The 16944-nt window shown below is 38.5% G+C and overlaps 1 protein-coding gene across 1 annotated transcript; it reads left to right on the top strand.

Annotated features, from left to right (window-relative positions):
- Window positions 1–662: 662 nt before the first annotated feature.
- LOC103702499 (probable inactive patatin-like protein 9) lies at window positions 663–2684 on the top strand. The gene is made up of 2 exons (XM_008784954.4): window positions 663–2102; window positions 2191–2684. The coding sequence occupies exons 1-2, from the start codon at window positions 1122–1124 to the stop codon at window positions 2431–2433; spliced, it is 1224 nt and encodes a 407-aa protein (XP_008783176.2). The 5' UTR covers window positions 663–1121; the 3' UTR covers window positions 2434–2684.
- Window positions 2685–16944: the final 14260 nt, after the last annotated feature.

Genomic DNA, 16944 nt, shown 5'->3' with positions numbered 1-16944 from the left:
CACTCTTTTTATTTGTTTTCATTTTTATATAAAAACATAAAATCTTTGCTCTCAGAAGTTTTACAGATTGGATGAAAACAATACCACTGAACACTCCACGCAGCCCACATCTACAACCCTAAACAACCGTGCAGGTCTCCACGAAATATGGTAATACGCACCTACAAGAAGTCCTAAACCAATAGAAAATAACAGAGCGCCCTGTCATGGAGGCGAGAGCCGCGAGGCTCGGCGCGCGAGCCCACCTCCTGAAGCCGAACGCATGCACCCTCCCGGCAGCCCATCTCTCTCGTGCCAGCCGGCAGTTTCCCGACCCAAGACACGGATTCCCTGTTCCTCCCACAACACCATCTTCCAATCAACCGTACTACGTTCATGGCTCGTAGTGGTTCAGCCCTCTCACCAAACATTTAGTGGACACCCAAACGGCCACAATAGACCAAAACATACCTGGCCAATGACAACAGTATAAGAAAGTTGGTAGGTGTAGTCAAGTCCCTCGAAAGTTTAACGCCAATGTTTCTTTTTAGAGAGAGAGAGAGAGAGAGAGAGAGAGAGAGAGAGAGAGAGAGAGAGAGAGAGAGGCGAGATAAAAGAATAAAAGAGTGAAGAAGAAGGGGATAGAGAGAGAGAGAGAGAGGCGAGATAAAAGAATAAAAGAGTGAAGAAGAAGGGGATAGCAAAGGTACATGGGCCCGTGCCTATAAAGGAGGCAAAGAGCCGGGAGAGACGGGCGAAGACAGTTGTAACCTCCCGTCCTCTCTCCCTCACTTCCAAGATAGCCCGCTCCTAAGAGACTCGAGAGAGAGAGCGAGCATGGGAGAGTGTGCCATCTCAGGCCCCTCGCTTTAATGCCTCCAAACCATACGCCGTGACGCCACACTCTCTCTCTGTCTCTGTCACTGTGTTCGTTTTTTTCCTTCACTCCAGCGAATCTCTGAACGCGATCCCCTCTCCTCCTCCCCTCCCCCGCCCACCCCCTCCTCTTCCTCATATTTATCGTCCCTCACGGACTCCATCACTCCCCCTGTCATCTGAACTGCGATATAACTCTCCCTACCAGCCCCTCCTAAATTTCTTCGTCTCTGCTAAGCGAGCGAGAGAGAGGAAGAGGAAGAGAGATGGACGTGAGCAAGATAACGATGGAGATCTTCTCCAAGCTAGAGAAGAAGTGGCTGATGGAGTGGGAGAATACTGGAAACCTTTGGTCCTCTCCCATTTCCACTGCCGACAAAAAGAAGGCCAAGAACAAGAAGACCCGCATTTTGAGTATCGACGGCGGAGGTGGCATAAAAGGTCTTGTCGCTGGGCAGGCGCTGATCCATCTCGAGGATTGCATCAGATCCGTGACATCTAATCCTCAAGCCTCCATCCCTGACTACTTCGATCTCATCGCCGGCACCGGCATTGGCGGTGTCCTCGCCGCCATGCTCACAGCTGCTGACGAATCTGGTCGACCTCTCTTTTCCGCCAGCGCCGCCGTGGAGTATCTTTCCTCGAAAAGCCGCCACCTATTCCGTCCCGCCGGCCTCCTCCTCCGGCGACGGAGGCGGCGCTTCTCCGGCAGCAGCTTCGAGGCCGTCCTCCGCGAAGCCCTCCGCGGCCCCGAGGGCCGCGTTCTCACTCTAAAGAACACCTGCAAGCCTCTTCTTATCCCCTGCTATGATCTCAACACCAGTGCTCCCTTTGTCTTCTCCCGCGCCGACGCCGTCGAGTCGCCGAGCTTTGACTTCGAGCTCTGGAGCGTTTGCCGGGCGACGGCCGCCACCCCGGGGTTGTTCTCGCCGTGCAAGCTCGCGTCAGTGGATGGGAAGACGGCGTGCGTCGCCGTCGACGGGGGGCTCGTGATGAACAACCCCGCCGCCGCCGCCGTCACCCACGTGCTCCACAACAAGCGGGACTTCCCCGCCGTCGCCGGCGTCGACGACCTCCTCCTCCTCTCCCTCGGCAGCGGCCCGCCGCCGCGCCAGCGGCCAGCGACCGCCGGGGAGTGCTCGGAGCGGGCGGTCATGGAGATCGTGCTCGACGGAGTGTCCGAGACCATCGATCAGCTTCTCGCCAACGCTTTCTGCTGGAATCCAACGGATTACATTCGTATTCAGGTTTTTTTTAATAAAAAAACACCTTCTCTTTTCCCATTTATGAAAAAATAAAAAAATTCCGTTACGTTACTGACGGCGTTGGATACAGGCTAACGTCTGGGAGACGGAGCGGGAGGAGGGCGAGGAGGGGCCGAGGAGGGCCGGAGAGTGGATGCTGAAGGAGAGGGGGGTGGAGTCGTTGCCGTTCGGAGGTAAACGGTTGCTGACGGAGTCTAACGGCGAACGTATCGAGGTATTGGTGAAACGGCTCGTTGCATGTGGCTTCGCAAACGACATCCCACTGAGCCGGTTCAAGGAAACCACCGTCACAAAGCTCTCAGATGGCCGTTAATTTTAGCTAGTCTTCTTTTCTTTTTCTTTTCCCTTCTCTCCTTTTTGCTGGTTCAGTAGTCAGATGAGGAGCTTGCATTAAAAGCTCTGACCAACTGATGATAGAAGCGCTAGTTTAATCAAATAAGAACCGGCTTTTCTTCTTTCAACTTTAGCAGTAAAATAAGAAAATTCACTGTTACCTGCTTCACTGTTGATTCCCTTTGCAGAGGGTGCAGTTACTGAAAATTAAATTATAGTACTTCCTTCCATCCTTCTCTCTGTCTCTATCTCTATCTCTTTATCTCTTTATCTCTGTGAGATTCTGTGGGGAAGGGGAAGGAGGATGCAGTGTCCAACTGATCAATGTAATTGGAACTACCAGAGGAACCCTCAAGGAAGCTCTAACTGCATCTATTGTTCAATATAATGATATGCTTGCTAAAAATGTCTCAAAAACAATACCACATTGCCACATTGCCCATGAGTATATGGGTTGGTGATGTAAAGGGTCTCCTCCTGATTCCTGAAGTAAAAAAAAATGTCTGAATGTGGTTTGTCTGATTATTTTTGTAATGAAGAAGTAATTATAGGAAGTAAGTCCTTCAAATAACCACCAAATCAGGATGATCTTTGCGTTGTCATAGTGGTTAAGAGGCTGCTTCCTTTGCTTGCTCTTGCATTTGCCAAGGATATTTGGCTAGCTAAGTGTTTTAGATGGCTAAAGGTGGTAGATGTGTATCTTTTGAGGACAAAGGCATCAATTTTTTTATTCTTTGCCAAGCTTTGGGAGTGTCACGAGCTGCTCGGACCTCTGCGCATGCGCAGGGGCCATCCTTATGATAAGAGGCCCCTATAAAACCTAGTCCATTAAATATTGCAAGTTGGAGTGAAACTTTTTGCAGAGGGTGAGATTGAGAAAGCAGTGGTTTTAATTTAAGATTTTATCAGCCTTGCTATGATATTATCAAGAAGGTTTTATTAAGCTTCTTCAAGGGCATTCTCTCTGGCACCAGTGATCTTTCTTCTTTCAATTACACTTACATCAGTCTTGTGACAAAAAAGGGATTGTAGAGCCATGTTAGATTGCAGGTAGATTGGTCTTCTCAATAGTTGAGATCTTTCTGAACGTTGACACTAACGGATTAAAGGCGAGTATTGATGAGCTTGTAGAGGTTGATCAATCTGCTTTTATTAAAGGAAGGTTTGGTTTTGAAAGTTTTGCTACGGCCTCATATATTGTTTTGTTATTGCAAGAAAGAATCGATGGGATGCTTTGTGAAATAGTCTTTGAAAAAGTCTATGATGAAGCCAATTGGGAGTTCTTAGATGGACTTCTGATGGAGAGAGAGGTTTTAAAACAATGAGACCCTCTTTTGGCAGCTTTATTTGTTCTAATTGCTGATATTTCCGGCAGAATTATTTCCAAAGCAAGCAGAGAACTGCCTTCAAAGGTCTCTCTGAGAAATCACCTCTTCCTTTTATGGGGATGAAATTTTGTTCTGTGAGAGCACAACCTTCTTTTCTTAGAACTTTGAAACTTGGTTTGTATTGTTGGGAGCTGCGGGCTGAAAATAAATTTTCTTAGGAATCGAGTGATCAATATCTGTGATGATTGAGTCGAGTTGGACTCATGATTTAAATTTCTTAAGATCATATGTTTTAAAATTTACAGTTTCTATTTTTGAACCAGATTGAGTCGAGTCGGACTTATGATCGGCCTTCAGGTTCTGGGTTGGGCTCCAACCTACCATCTATTTGGTTCGTTCCTTATTGGCATGGCTTTATTGGATCATTAGTGATCAAAGAATTCTAAGTTTAGGATATGCTCAGTTGGACAGAGTTGGACTCTAAAATGGAAATCTGAATGAGTGACTCTTGTTCCTATTTCTATTTTGATTTCCGAAGAGAATAGGAATGCTCCAATCTCCCAAAACCTAATCCTTGTGCTCCCATAGTATTCAAATTTTATGCCGACTCCGATTCCAATTCTGGTCACGTACTAAACATGTCGGAAGGTATAGCCATTCCAATTCCAATTCTGATTCCAGTGGCAAACTAAATGCACCCTTAATTTGTTAGCTATCATTGGGCCTTAACAAGCCCAACAACTTGAATCAACTCTTTGACTACCCATTTTTGACCGTTTATAGCTATATATTGGGCAGGTGTTAATGAATATTTTATCATTGGGGCGATATTATTCTATCATGATTGATCTTCAATAGAACTGACCCATTTGGATTGCTTCTAGTCTCTTGGCTTTCTTTACACAAGAGAGGTCAGCCCTCCCAAGGCCTAATACAAAGAGCATCATGTAGCAAAGCTAAGCCTGAAGCTTATGCTTGTTGGTGTGGCTTGAACTTCTCCAAGGAGAAACCCTAGCATATCTCAGATCCTATATTAAGTTTTTTTCGAAAAAAATTTCCACCATGCAAAGATGCCGATACACACTACAATGGACGCTAATACAGATTGTACTGCGGACCGATACATACTAAGATAAATGAGGTGCACACTTTAACGATGCTCGTTATATTAACTGTAGTACGCACCTTCATTCATCTCAATACATATCGCAATGTGCTTACGGTTCGCCTTTACCTTAAGAAACGTGCAGGCTGCAGCAATACTTTCATGATCCATTGAATTAGTACCTTGAATTTTTTAGCACCATGTTGGAATGCACATCTTGTTACTGCCTCTACTATTGCTTACTTTGTAGAGAGGATTGAATATCTCTCACTCCTTATGACAGTGAATATGATCTTTGTTTCCTTTCCCCTCCAATCCTTGTGTACAAACTCAGATGGATGTTAATTTTGGTTTCTTTTTTCTTTGTTGGATCACCTGATTGTTAGTGTGCTGTGGATACATCCCTCCCCTCATTAGGCCCAATTGGCTGCTGGGTATGCAGCTCATTAACCCTTCATTCATGCTAGCTGATCCTTTGATTTGCCTTACAAACTGAACATATCTGAACCACCAACAAATTAGGCATTACACTTCTTGAACTCACAATCTCTTCAACTTTTTGTGGTTTTGCTCAAGCTATGGAACTATTGGGATATAGAAAAGAGAAACGACTTGAGATTTGCTCTAGCTCTCTGTTAACTTAATTTCAAAGAATTTCATAAGTGTGCTTGCAATTGAATTGCTCTGTATTTTCAAGTTATTGCAGGTGGAATCACTTATAAGGGGAAAAAACTCTCATATACAAAATATTAGAATCATAGGTGATCCACCATGGACATGAGATAATTATTTATCTATTTATCTCATGTGGGTACTGATGAGATCCAAGGAACAAAGCATGGGCAAATTCTAGGTAAGCAAAACCTAATCAGAATGGTAATTATTTGCATTGTTTCTTACTCATTTATTTTTCTGAAGATAACATTGAGAGCACCATGCTAGTATAATTACCTAGGTTAAAAACCTGGAAAATTACACCACCAGATTAAATTTGGAGCTCGTATGCTTCCCTTCAAGCTAGGTTCTCTTCACTAGAATTTGTTGTTGCCTTCTAGACTGTAACCTAGATGGGCTCACAAATATGTGACCTCGCTAGTATCCTCTATCCTCTCTCCCAACATGCAGACATTTGGAATTTGCATTTGCTTGCATGATAGTATGGCTATCTACCATAGTTACAATAAACCTAATGCAACAATAGAGGATGTCACCTAAAAAGACTAGCTAGAAGGTATAGGGTTTCTTGGCCTTGTATATGTTCTCAAAATCTATTCAGTACATAATCGACGTGTGATTAAATGAAGGTACGCATGCACCCTTACATTCTCCTTCTATTTAAATTTTGCTATCCTCGCTAGGCTAAATATCTAAATCCAGTTTCAAAAACCATAAATCCAGTCACAAGTAGCATGATCAATATATGGTCAGCCCCAAAATGGCATGTGCTATAGTATCTCCTAGTCCAAATAGGTCACAAGCTTGATCCCTTTCGATACTATTTGTAATAATGCAGAACTTCATTTAAAAAGCTAGTTAGAAAATAATATTTACATTTTTCGCTTCTATATAAATACCTAAAAATTTTCGGTGCATAATTAATATGAACCAAATACATGCATCTGCAAACAACATGCCTGCATCAACTTATAAGTTATAAAGAATCATTACCAGCATGTATATATGGGCTAATTAGGATAACATGTCCATTCATTTGCAGGTAGCAAAATGATGCTCTGCTTTAATCCTTTCTCAGAAATAAAAATAAAATGAAAGTTTTCTGCAAACTTTCCTTCAACTTGACTGGTAGCTAACCGTACTCTGTTCTGCCAATGGGTTACGAACTAGTGAAGTAATGAAACATGTTTCACTAAAAGCGCGTGCTTCCTTTTGGGTAGGAAAAATCTATTCACGATTAAGAAAAGGAATATATTGATACACATTCTTTTGGAGCTTTGCTTTTCTTCATCTATTTGACCTTTGGCGTTACTGGATCCACAACTTCAAAGCAACCATCCACATCATTCAATTCCAAAGTCTAGCCATTTCTTCGCCTTTAAAACATTTGGAATAGATTGAAGAGAACCATTTCATCTACTCTCAGAGATGTAAAACAGACAGGAAACAGCGTCTCGTAGCCTCAATCAAACAAGTACTTCAAATGGGCCCTTCCTGAAGTCTGACACCATTGGTCCTTCAACCTTTCCTCGGTCCATCTTCCACCATACCTTTTGTACTGGATGGTGTTTTGGTGACACAATGGTAGTGGACACAAAAGGTCCTATACGAGGATGGGAAAGGAAGGAGAAATTATACTTTATACCATATGTACCAATATGATCTTGTACAACGTCGATTATTGCATTTCTTTTTTGTGGGTGTAAAGGGATGAAATTTTTAGTTGAATTAGGTCTATTGCTGAGCTGGTGGAGCAGTCCAGCTATGGACCAGCTATGAAATTTTTCTCTTTTATTTCTTTTTTGTCCATCTTTGAGCATGTTTGTTCGTGGTTGAATTAGTTCATTGCTGAGTTGGTGGATCTGGTCTAATCAATAATTTCTTCTCGAAGAGCTGAGACCTATTAATATGGTAGAAGCAGACGAGTTCAGATGGATCAGGATATGTTATTGTGTTTGTGGCCATGTGTTTATCCACATTTCAAAGGAGGAAAGGAACAAGTCTCCTTGTCCATTTGAGCTTGATGTGTTTCCATGGTTTGGAGAACAAAGACTCTTCCCTTTTCTATCTTTGTTTTTGTGGTGGACAATTTACCTGGACCAACTGATGATAAATTCTTGGATTGGATCACTACTTGGAATCTGGCTCCTGTGTTCTCCTGGGGAGCACTCTAAGCTTTGTGTGCTTGATTTGGTTTTTTAACATTAAAGTTTTGAGAGCCTAGAGATGATTTCACAAAATTGGATCGATGACATTGGTCATCGGTGATCATCGACATTGTTCATAAAAAGATTGCACAAAAAACATGGTGAAAATGTGTCAAGGTGTCAAGGATTAACCATAAATTAATTAGCCATAAAAATATTTTAAAGAATAAAACAAAGTTATTGAACTTTTATTTTTTGTTAAAAAGAAAAGGATTGAATTATATAAAATTAATTATTATTAAAATGTGAAATACCATAATATATTTGAAATGATTACATTTTATGGCATGAATAATTTTTAATAACCATAATAAACTATAATTTTTAATTACAAGCTAAAATTGTCATAGTTGTTGAGTATTTCATCAAGAAAAAAATTACTTCTATAGCAAAAAATAATGTAAGCAATCCTTAGATCTAACTTCTAGTGACAAAATAGATGTTCAGGTAATATCATTTACTCACTTTTAGTGATGAATTATTTTGTCATGAATTATAAATGTGGTAATGACAACATCCGTTTTGTCATAAAATGTTGAATATTTTGTGATGAATTACTATTTTCATTGTAGATAACTTTTAGGAATGAGGCATTGGCTACGAACCTAGCAATGAATTTTTTTTTGTTGCCAAATACTGTAAGCGGCAAAATTTATTTTTTAGTAACAAATATTTTTTGTGGCTAAATGTGTAAATTCTTGTAGTGAGTTATATAAAAAAAAGAATAATAAGTACCATCCAGATCAATAAAAATAAACCATCTAACAAGTAGCCATATTCCTATAAATACCTATCAAGTAAATGTCAACCCTAAGACCACAGAAACTAAAAGGAAAAACCAAGTCCTAATCAAGTTACTATTGAGAGCAAGTTTAGTGGAATTCTAGGCACATAGAGAACATCATGAGTGAGCACCTTGTGATCCATGCGCATCTTTGGCTGTTAGGTATCAACTCCTAGCACTTTTTTTTTGCTACATTCCCCTTGAAGATACTCTGGCCATCTACATCATAAGAACAAAAATTTCACTAAAGAGATAATAATTATATAATCATCTCTCAACTTTTGGGATAAACACAATTTTTTATTTACTAACAAATAAAATCAAGAGAACATTACAAAGAAAATCCTCATTAACACACATTAAATAGTGAATAGAAGGATTCTAAGGCTATTTAAGCATGAGCAAATATTAGATAATCTTTCTTACATCTTATGAGCTTGTCTTAAGAAAACTCAAATCGCATAAAAAAATATAAAAATTTCAAAAGATAGAAAAAAAATAATAACATGCTGTCACAAATAAGCCCCCTACTGTCTTGTTTGTAAATACAGAAAATAGAAAGTATTACAAGTAGACCCTTGTCAACAGAAACTAATAACAGCTCCCTGTAATAGCCTGAATGTCAAATTAAGGTCAATTTCCCTCATAAGATCTAATAATAGAAAACTAGTAACAACCCCTAATCAGATTAGAAACAATTTGAGACTTGTTGAATTGGACTAATTATGAAAAATTAGGGTCGATTCAACCTGACCAACAATAAAGCAGTCTAATTTCGCTCATACAACTATTAATTGGTTATAGGATTAAGATCTAATATAAAAATGGGTAGGATTAGAAATTTATGATCCCAAAACTATTAAGAAACTTGCCTCCTTCATCCTTATATACGCGCCTTTGACCACTATGGTGTGCTCCCTCCATCCACTGCCACCACCAGCCATTGCCATTGCATGTTGTCACTTGGTCACCAACCGATATGCCGACAGTGTCCTACCGATGATCCAATCAGCAGGAACCAATGGAGGGGATTTTTTTTTGTAATAATTATTTCGACCGGTAGGATAATGTATATGAAGGCGAGAAGAAGAACGCTTTAATACCAATGCAAGTTAATATAATAGCTGCAAAAGCTTACCTCAAAACTCCCCGCCTTAAAGGCCACATTATGAAATTGTCGATCCTTGCCAAATCGCTAGGGCACATCATCATCATCAGAGAAGCTACAGGAGACTTCTTCTAAGTCCCATGCCTCAAAATCCAGGATATTCAACAACAGATGAGTTCCCCTTGTTGCAGATCATGTTTTTATCTCATAAATTATGAAATTTTCTATACAGAGCACCATCTTGGTTCTTAAAATTACATCAGGGAGTTTTGTTTCTCTTAATAATGTTATCAAAGGGTACATTTATATGGTACATCTACTGGGGATTGGAGCCATGATCCCTGTACAAACCCACACAATTTAATACCATCCAAACAAAAATACTTGTTACATGCATTTTCTTATATTTATATATTAAATTAATAAAGAGGACGAGAATTCCAAATTACCCCAAGCATTGGAGGATTGGTATACCTGAGTGGAGGAGAATGGGCCATGCCGTGCCCTCATAAATCTCCCATGGGTCATTCATTGGCGATTGACGTCAGAGAGAACAGTTACCATCGTCCCATCCAACCAATCAACACAAGAAAAGTGGTGATGACTTACCTAAACATTTGTTGGAACTTTGTGCACCACCATGGATTCTCGCATCTCATGCGATATTGGAGCCTGCTTGCATATTTTAGTGATACAAAAGAATCCTCTTCAAAAGCTCCAGAGATCCGTTGAGTCGTAATAAAGGAGCTCTTGATGTGATGGAGAATCTACTCGGTGACATTGTGAGAATTATTTCTCCCTCTCTACAATTCTTGAAGATGGTTCTCATTGCAGATCAAATGATGAGATGCGAGATACCTCCATTGGAGGAACAGATTTATTCCATAGAATAGGAATCTTTTGATATTTGGTTGAAGATTAAGTATAGGGAAAAAGCTACATTTAATGCAGATTACACTTTGGGATGATTTGGATCATATTGCAAAGAGTAAACTATACTCATATTTTTTTTTGAGTATTTATAGAGTGGATAAAGGTAGACCGATAATCAAAAGGAATAAGAACAAGCTCATTTCATGGTATAAATCTATTCCACCGTTTTGTTGGAATTGACTTATACTATGGAGGAGATATCCCACCCATGTATGCCCCTATTCTTTGCCGTTAGGTAACAATTTGGGAAGCTATCCTCTGTTAGCATGTCTCCTGATTTTAGGAGACTTGATGTGGCCCACTTGATCAAACTTATCCCATATCAAGATAAACCTCGTTTAAATGGTGACTTAATCCAATATGATTAGAGGTTATTCAGAGTTTATCTTATCTGTGATGGATAGAAACTAATTAGAGATAAACTTTAAGAATAAGGATTTGGGTCCCTAACCTAGCACTATAAATAGACTATGGATCCATCACCTAAAGCACTCAAGTTCTGCATAGGTTGGAAGCTCCGGATCTTCTCTGTGTCCTGCAGGTTTGTTCTTCTTCTCTCTCTAGTGAGACCACTTCGTACTTAAATAGTGATGGCCAGAGGTTAGTGAATCCATGATTATTTATTATTCTGCTGCATATGAATATGCGTATGTGATAAGATTTGCGTGCACGTGTTCTTGATTTTTTTACATCCCCCACTTTGAGAAATATCCCTCGTTTATTCTACAACCAAATACCATTTAGCAGAACTTGCTTTAGTAGTCAAATGCTCCATCCATAACGTTAATAATGCCGTAGAAAGAATTTTAGGTCTGCTCCTAACAGCCATTTTCTTGGCTTTACCAGAACATCCTCCAACCATCAAGGTGGTAAACTGTCTCTAAGCACGAAACAAAGTCAACTTGCTTTGGGTTTTCATTCAACGAACTGATGAGCACATCTTCAAGGTTGAGAATAAAATGGTTTGAATATTATTATTAGTCATTATAATAGGATAATTACTAAATAATGAATATTATACTTACATATATAACAATAAAAAGCTTACGTAATATAATAGTAAAATACTCTTCACAAAACAGCGGAGAAGAAGCTGAATAGTGCAATAAAATAATTTCTAAACAGTGACTATTATTCGTACATATATAACCATAAAAAGCTTCTAAGGCTGTTCGAGTACTGACTTCATCTCCATGCGTTTCCCCAACGAAAGTTATCGCAAGGCTACGAAGCCAAATCACTGATGAGACCATATTTACTTTTTTTTCCCGTTTTGGCAAAATTTCTGGAGGAGACATGGAACGTAGGAACGTCAACTTGATGGGGGGGCACCCTGACAGAAAAATTAATTATATCCAGAAGAAGACAAGAATGAAATCTATTGGTATATCTTCACGACAGGGTCTTGGATGCTAGGGAAATAGGTGGGTTCCACTTTGATACACTGGAAGATCATGTCTCAAAATCCATGAGGGAAATCTCACAGCTCAGCTTATCATAAGTCAGAACCCTTGGGCGAAAAGGCTGCAAATGGGTGAGGCGACCCCATCCTCCCTTTTTTTTTTTTTTTTTTTTAAGGTAAAGTTTAAAAAAGAGTAATTTAAAACAGTTTTATAAAGGCCAAGGCTGGATATTAGGAATAACAGGCAGAAATAATTTTTAATTCATAAGAAATCTATTTTCTGAAAACATCCAGAATGATTAGTTCCACTTATAGATAAAATCTTTAGGAGAGGAAACAAAATTGGTAAAAAATAGTGAAATGGAGGTTGAGATTATGATGATGAGCTCTTTGCTCACCACTTTGAATGCCCATATTAATGAAATCATTAATACAGTTTTTTATTTTAGATAATAAATAGAACTCTCAGATCTATTCCATCCTATTCTATTATTTATTTTATTATATTATCGATTCCATTGTATTAATTTTATTTTGCATTTTAAGAATTTGGAACAAAGACAAAAAACTACACATGCGAATATGACTAAATGGAGGTTTAGCTTATGCTAAGCTTTCTATTCGCCCTATGGATGCCTATATTAGTAAAATCATTAACATGGTTCTTTATTATCTATTGGAGTTTATTTGTTGGACCATCTTGATATTGGCCTATTGGAAATGTTGAACTAGGGATCAACACATTTCATTAGTCTATTATTTATCATATATATCTAAAATAAAGGTTTAGTTTGTAAGGAGCTTTCCATTTGCTACGTGGACGTCCATGTCAATGATAGAGCAAGTTAATCGAGAGTGGTACAGTATTGAAATTATGCAGAATCCTCCAATCACCATCTGTAAAACTTCTTTATGGTCTATCCTCCAAACACATCTCAAAAAAAAAAGAAAACTATTGTTGTATTTGGTCATTAACATCTAGATTACCCTTCTTGCGAACGAGTAAAAGTAAATATTAAGTTATCATGGTGTTACATAGACAAAAATCTAATGGCGGATCATGCAGTAGTATAGGAATTTTGTCAGGTGCTGAGAGTGGCCCCGAGACATCGATGTTTCAGTGAAGAACCCAATGTATTGCCCATAGCACAGGAATTTTTATGTAGCTAGGAATAAATGGCTAAGTGAAGAGAGCGTTCTTCACCTGGGAGCTTCTACCTCCGAGTTTTTTCAAGACAATTTTGATAACTCGATTTTAGATGATGGGGATAGAGGAGGAGTGGGTTTTGTCATCAGGGATTCTAGAGCGAGGGTCTTGGCGGCTGGAAGCTGTCAGTTATCCGATACCTCGGTCCCTGGTGCGAAGTTAAGGGTTGTATGGGCCGTCCTCCGATATATGCAATGTGTTTTAAAGGCCAACTCCATCCTGATGGAGGGAGACTTGGCCACAGTGATTCGATGGATCTAAGGGGGCTCGAACGGGATGGGGACGGACCACCCCCTAACCCGAGACATTTGGAAGATGGGCAGTGATGAGATAGCCTTTAGGCCAAATATGGATATAAAGAGGCAAACAAGGCTGCGGACTGAGTTGCGGCTTATGTGACCAACCACACGGGAGGCACGCTGTGGACGACTGAGAGTGTGTTGTATAGGGCATTCCGGGACATTTTATTTTTCGATTTTATTGGATGTGTTTGTACCTGAGTGATATGAACAGCCTGCTTAAGCAAAAATAAAAAAATAAAAAAAAATAAAAAAACTGAGCATTTTAATTTCCAGCAAAGTTCCCAACACATTGCACAAGGATCGAGGCATAAAAGAGCAGCCAAGGTGTCAAGGTTTCCCTCAAGAGAACGTACATGAAACATCAATTAGCGAGCCCAGCCCCAGTTAATTTTTCATCCTTGTTAGATAAGGGGTTAAGAATAGAACACTAGCCCCAACTCTTGTTTCTTCTAAACTAAATAAGGGACTAAGAACAGAATGGTACGATTCACATATGCTATATGCTAGTATCCAGTTATTAGTGTATCAATATTGATATTAATATAATAATATTACTTAATAATAATATTCCTATAAATATTATAATATTATACTAATATTATTAATACTAAAAAATAATATCATTTTTATTATAAAAATATTAATTAATTTAAAATCTTATATTATATATAGTGTAACATAATGTATAATATTGTATCTAATAGGTAATAAATATTAGATAATAGATTACTACATTTTTATTTTGGTAAATAATTAATATCAATAATATAATATAAGAATTTTTAATTAGTAATTAATATTGATAATTTAATATATATATATATATAATTGTCATCATATCCAAGCCCCCTCTTGTATATGGTTTTTATCCTTTTTTATGAGAATTTAACATCCATGGGAAACAGTATTCCGATATCTAAATAAGTTACAATTAGGTGGCAATTTGGTACCCTGTACACCTCCCAATTGCCCTCCCAAATTCCTCTCAACCAGGACACAGAATACATAATCATGATATATTAAATAATGTAAAATGGTTATTATTTGATATTTAACCAAACATTATTTAACATTAATATTTTAAACTCAAATCTCTATGTTAGTTAAAATAGAATCGCTCAGAAAAACAACCGGGTCACTCAAGCGTATACTCGCAGATGCAGTGACACTAGCGAACAACCCAGAATCGCTCGGAAAAATAGAAAGAGAGTATGAAGAGGAAGATATGAATATGAATATTTTTCTATGAATCCTCGGATCTGATAGGATTTAAAAAGAGAAAGAAGAGGTATTTTTAAAAGGATACGATGTTTACCAACCAAAATCGTTTAAAATTTAAATTCAAAAAATCCGTTTTCAGATCGAATTTACCAATATTGCTTTGGATCTCCATTGGGCTCGTGCGTGCGTGAGCTACCTACTTCCTTTGCTTCATCAAGTTAAAAAGCTGAAGACTATATAAAGATCATTTGAGTTTCATCTCTTTCCAATGTAGAACTAAAGAAAGTACATAAGAAAAAAGAAAAACAGATTTAGAATTTTGAAATACTCCATTACAGCCAAGTAAATATATGGAGGTGCCTGAGGAGGCTTAATGGCATGGGTGAGGCAGAGCGGAGCCTAGTAATAAATTGTCAATGTTGGAACCAAAGTGGTGCAAGTGTCGGATTTGTAGCAGGGTAATACGATATGGTGGGGCTAAAATGCCAAAAAAATGGTGTGGCACCGAGTGGAGGCCATGTTGGATCCAAAATAGTGGATTAAGTAGTCTCAAAGGCAAGAGTAAAGCTCAGTGATGATGCTAGAATGGTGGAAGAGATGCGTATGAAGGGAAACTGGCCAGTAGGAGAGACATAGAAGGATCTTAGGGAAATTAGCCACCATCAACTTAATATGAGATGTGGGCCCCTTTCTTGTTAGCCTAGCAAGCGAGTTGGGCTATCTCTATGGGGTCGTTTGGTTCGTGGGAAGCATTTTCCCTCCTAAGAATATAATTCTTGGAAAATAAATTTCTAGAAAGAGGATGCCTAGGAAAGTACTTTTGGCATGTTTGGTTGACCATGGAAAAATGACAAATTTTCAAAGTGCTTATGTTTGGTTGGCCATCCACTTTCATGGAAAAGTTATATATAATTCCTATTATGCCCTTAATAAAAATTAGGTATTTAATGCATCTTTAATACTTTTTTAATGCTGAAGGGCCTTTTTAGAAAAAAATAAAAATAAAGTGATTTCGACCTTATGGGAAAGTAATTTTTCCATATTTCTCATGGAAAAGACTTTTCCATGAAATGTGGGAATCATATTCTCATGGAAATACAACTTTTCCATTTCTCTACTTTGAAAACTCCAACCAAACAAAAGGCATCTTATTGCATTCCCGTTGACCACACTTTTCCTCCTTTTTTTCCTGCGAACCAAACGAGCCCAATGTTTTTTTTGTTCATGGCTTTGCTTTTTTGGTCAGGCTAGTTTGTCTCCACTTTTCTTTTCTTTGTTTTTCTCTTTCATCTCTAGTACCATTTTGTTTCTAATGAAATGTGTGGTGATATTTTCTATCATGGTGATAAAAAAGATGAGAGTGTGATGAGTTGAATGATCAAACACGCTTTTTGCTCCTTTTAGTTATATCAAATCTTAGTGCATAGGTGACCTTTCTCCTCAAGGAAGAAGACCTATCCAAGAATGGAGTAGCAAGATAGAAGAAAGAAGTAAGAAGAAAGAACTCTCACAGACTAATAGAGAAAAAACCTAAAAATTTCATTCAATTCAAAACGGAAAATGCTCCTTACGTGGGTTAAGCACCCATATTTATTGTGGTAGAACCCATTAAACCTTTCCATAAAGATGCCCACATTTATTTCTTGTAAATAAGGAAAGATAAGAATATTTCCTGTGATATGCCTCTTGATAAAATCTCTTAACTCATCTTGATAGTGGTTGATTGGATAAAATCTCCAACATATCTTAATGTCGCATGATTAGATTGGTTCTCCAACTTATCTTGACATCACTTGATTAGATAAGATTTCCAAGACTTTTCCTTATTTATAACAGCCTTCTAGAACTAACCTGGGCTTGAATCCAAGGTTAAATCCATTTGTTCCTTTAGTCAATATTAGATACGAATAGAGTTAAATATGTTAGCTAAGTCTATAATGTGCATCAGATCTTTGAAAAATATAAGACTTGAGAACACAAACTAGCTACAAAAAAAGCAAGAACACAAGCTAGCTACAGACAAAAGCAAAAAATCAAAAGTCGATGTAAGCTTTTTTATTCAAATAATGAATAGGATCCTCTTTACTCATTTAGGGGACTGGAGAGATCCAACCTTTGAATTTGAGTTGTTTGACTATGACTTGGACAATTTTGGCCTCATCCAATATAATCCAAAACCTACTCACAGTAGAGGCAAGGTAAGATTGAATCTAAACTTA

Source organism: Phoenix dactylifera, unplaced genomic scaffold, assembly GCF_009389715.1.
Source record: "Phoenix dactylifera cultivar Barhee BC4 unplaced genomic scaffold, palm_55x_up_171113_PBpolish2nd_filt_p 000026F, whole genome shotgun sequence".
Taxonomy (NCBI): domain Eukaryota; kingdom Viridiplantae; phylum Streptophyta; class Magnoliopsida; order Arecales; family Arecaceae; genus Phoenix; species Phoenix dactylifera.
Note: the sequence above shows the minus strand (reverse complement) of the source record. Positions and strands in the feature narration are given on the sequence as shown.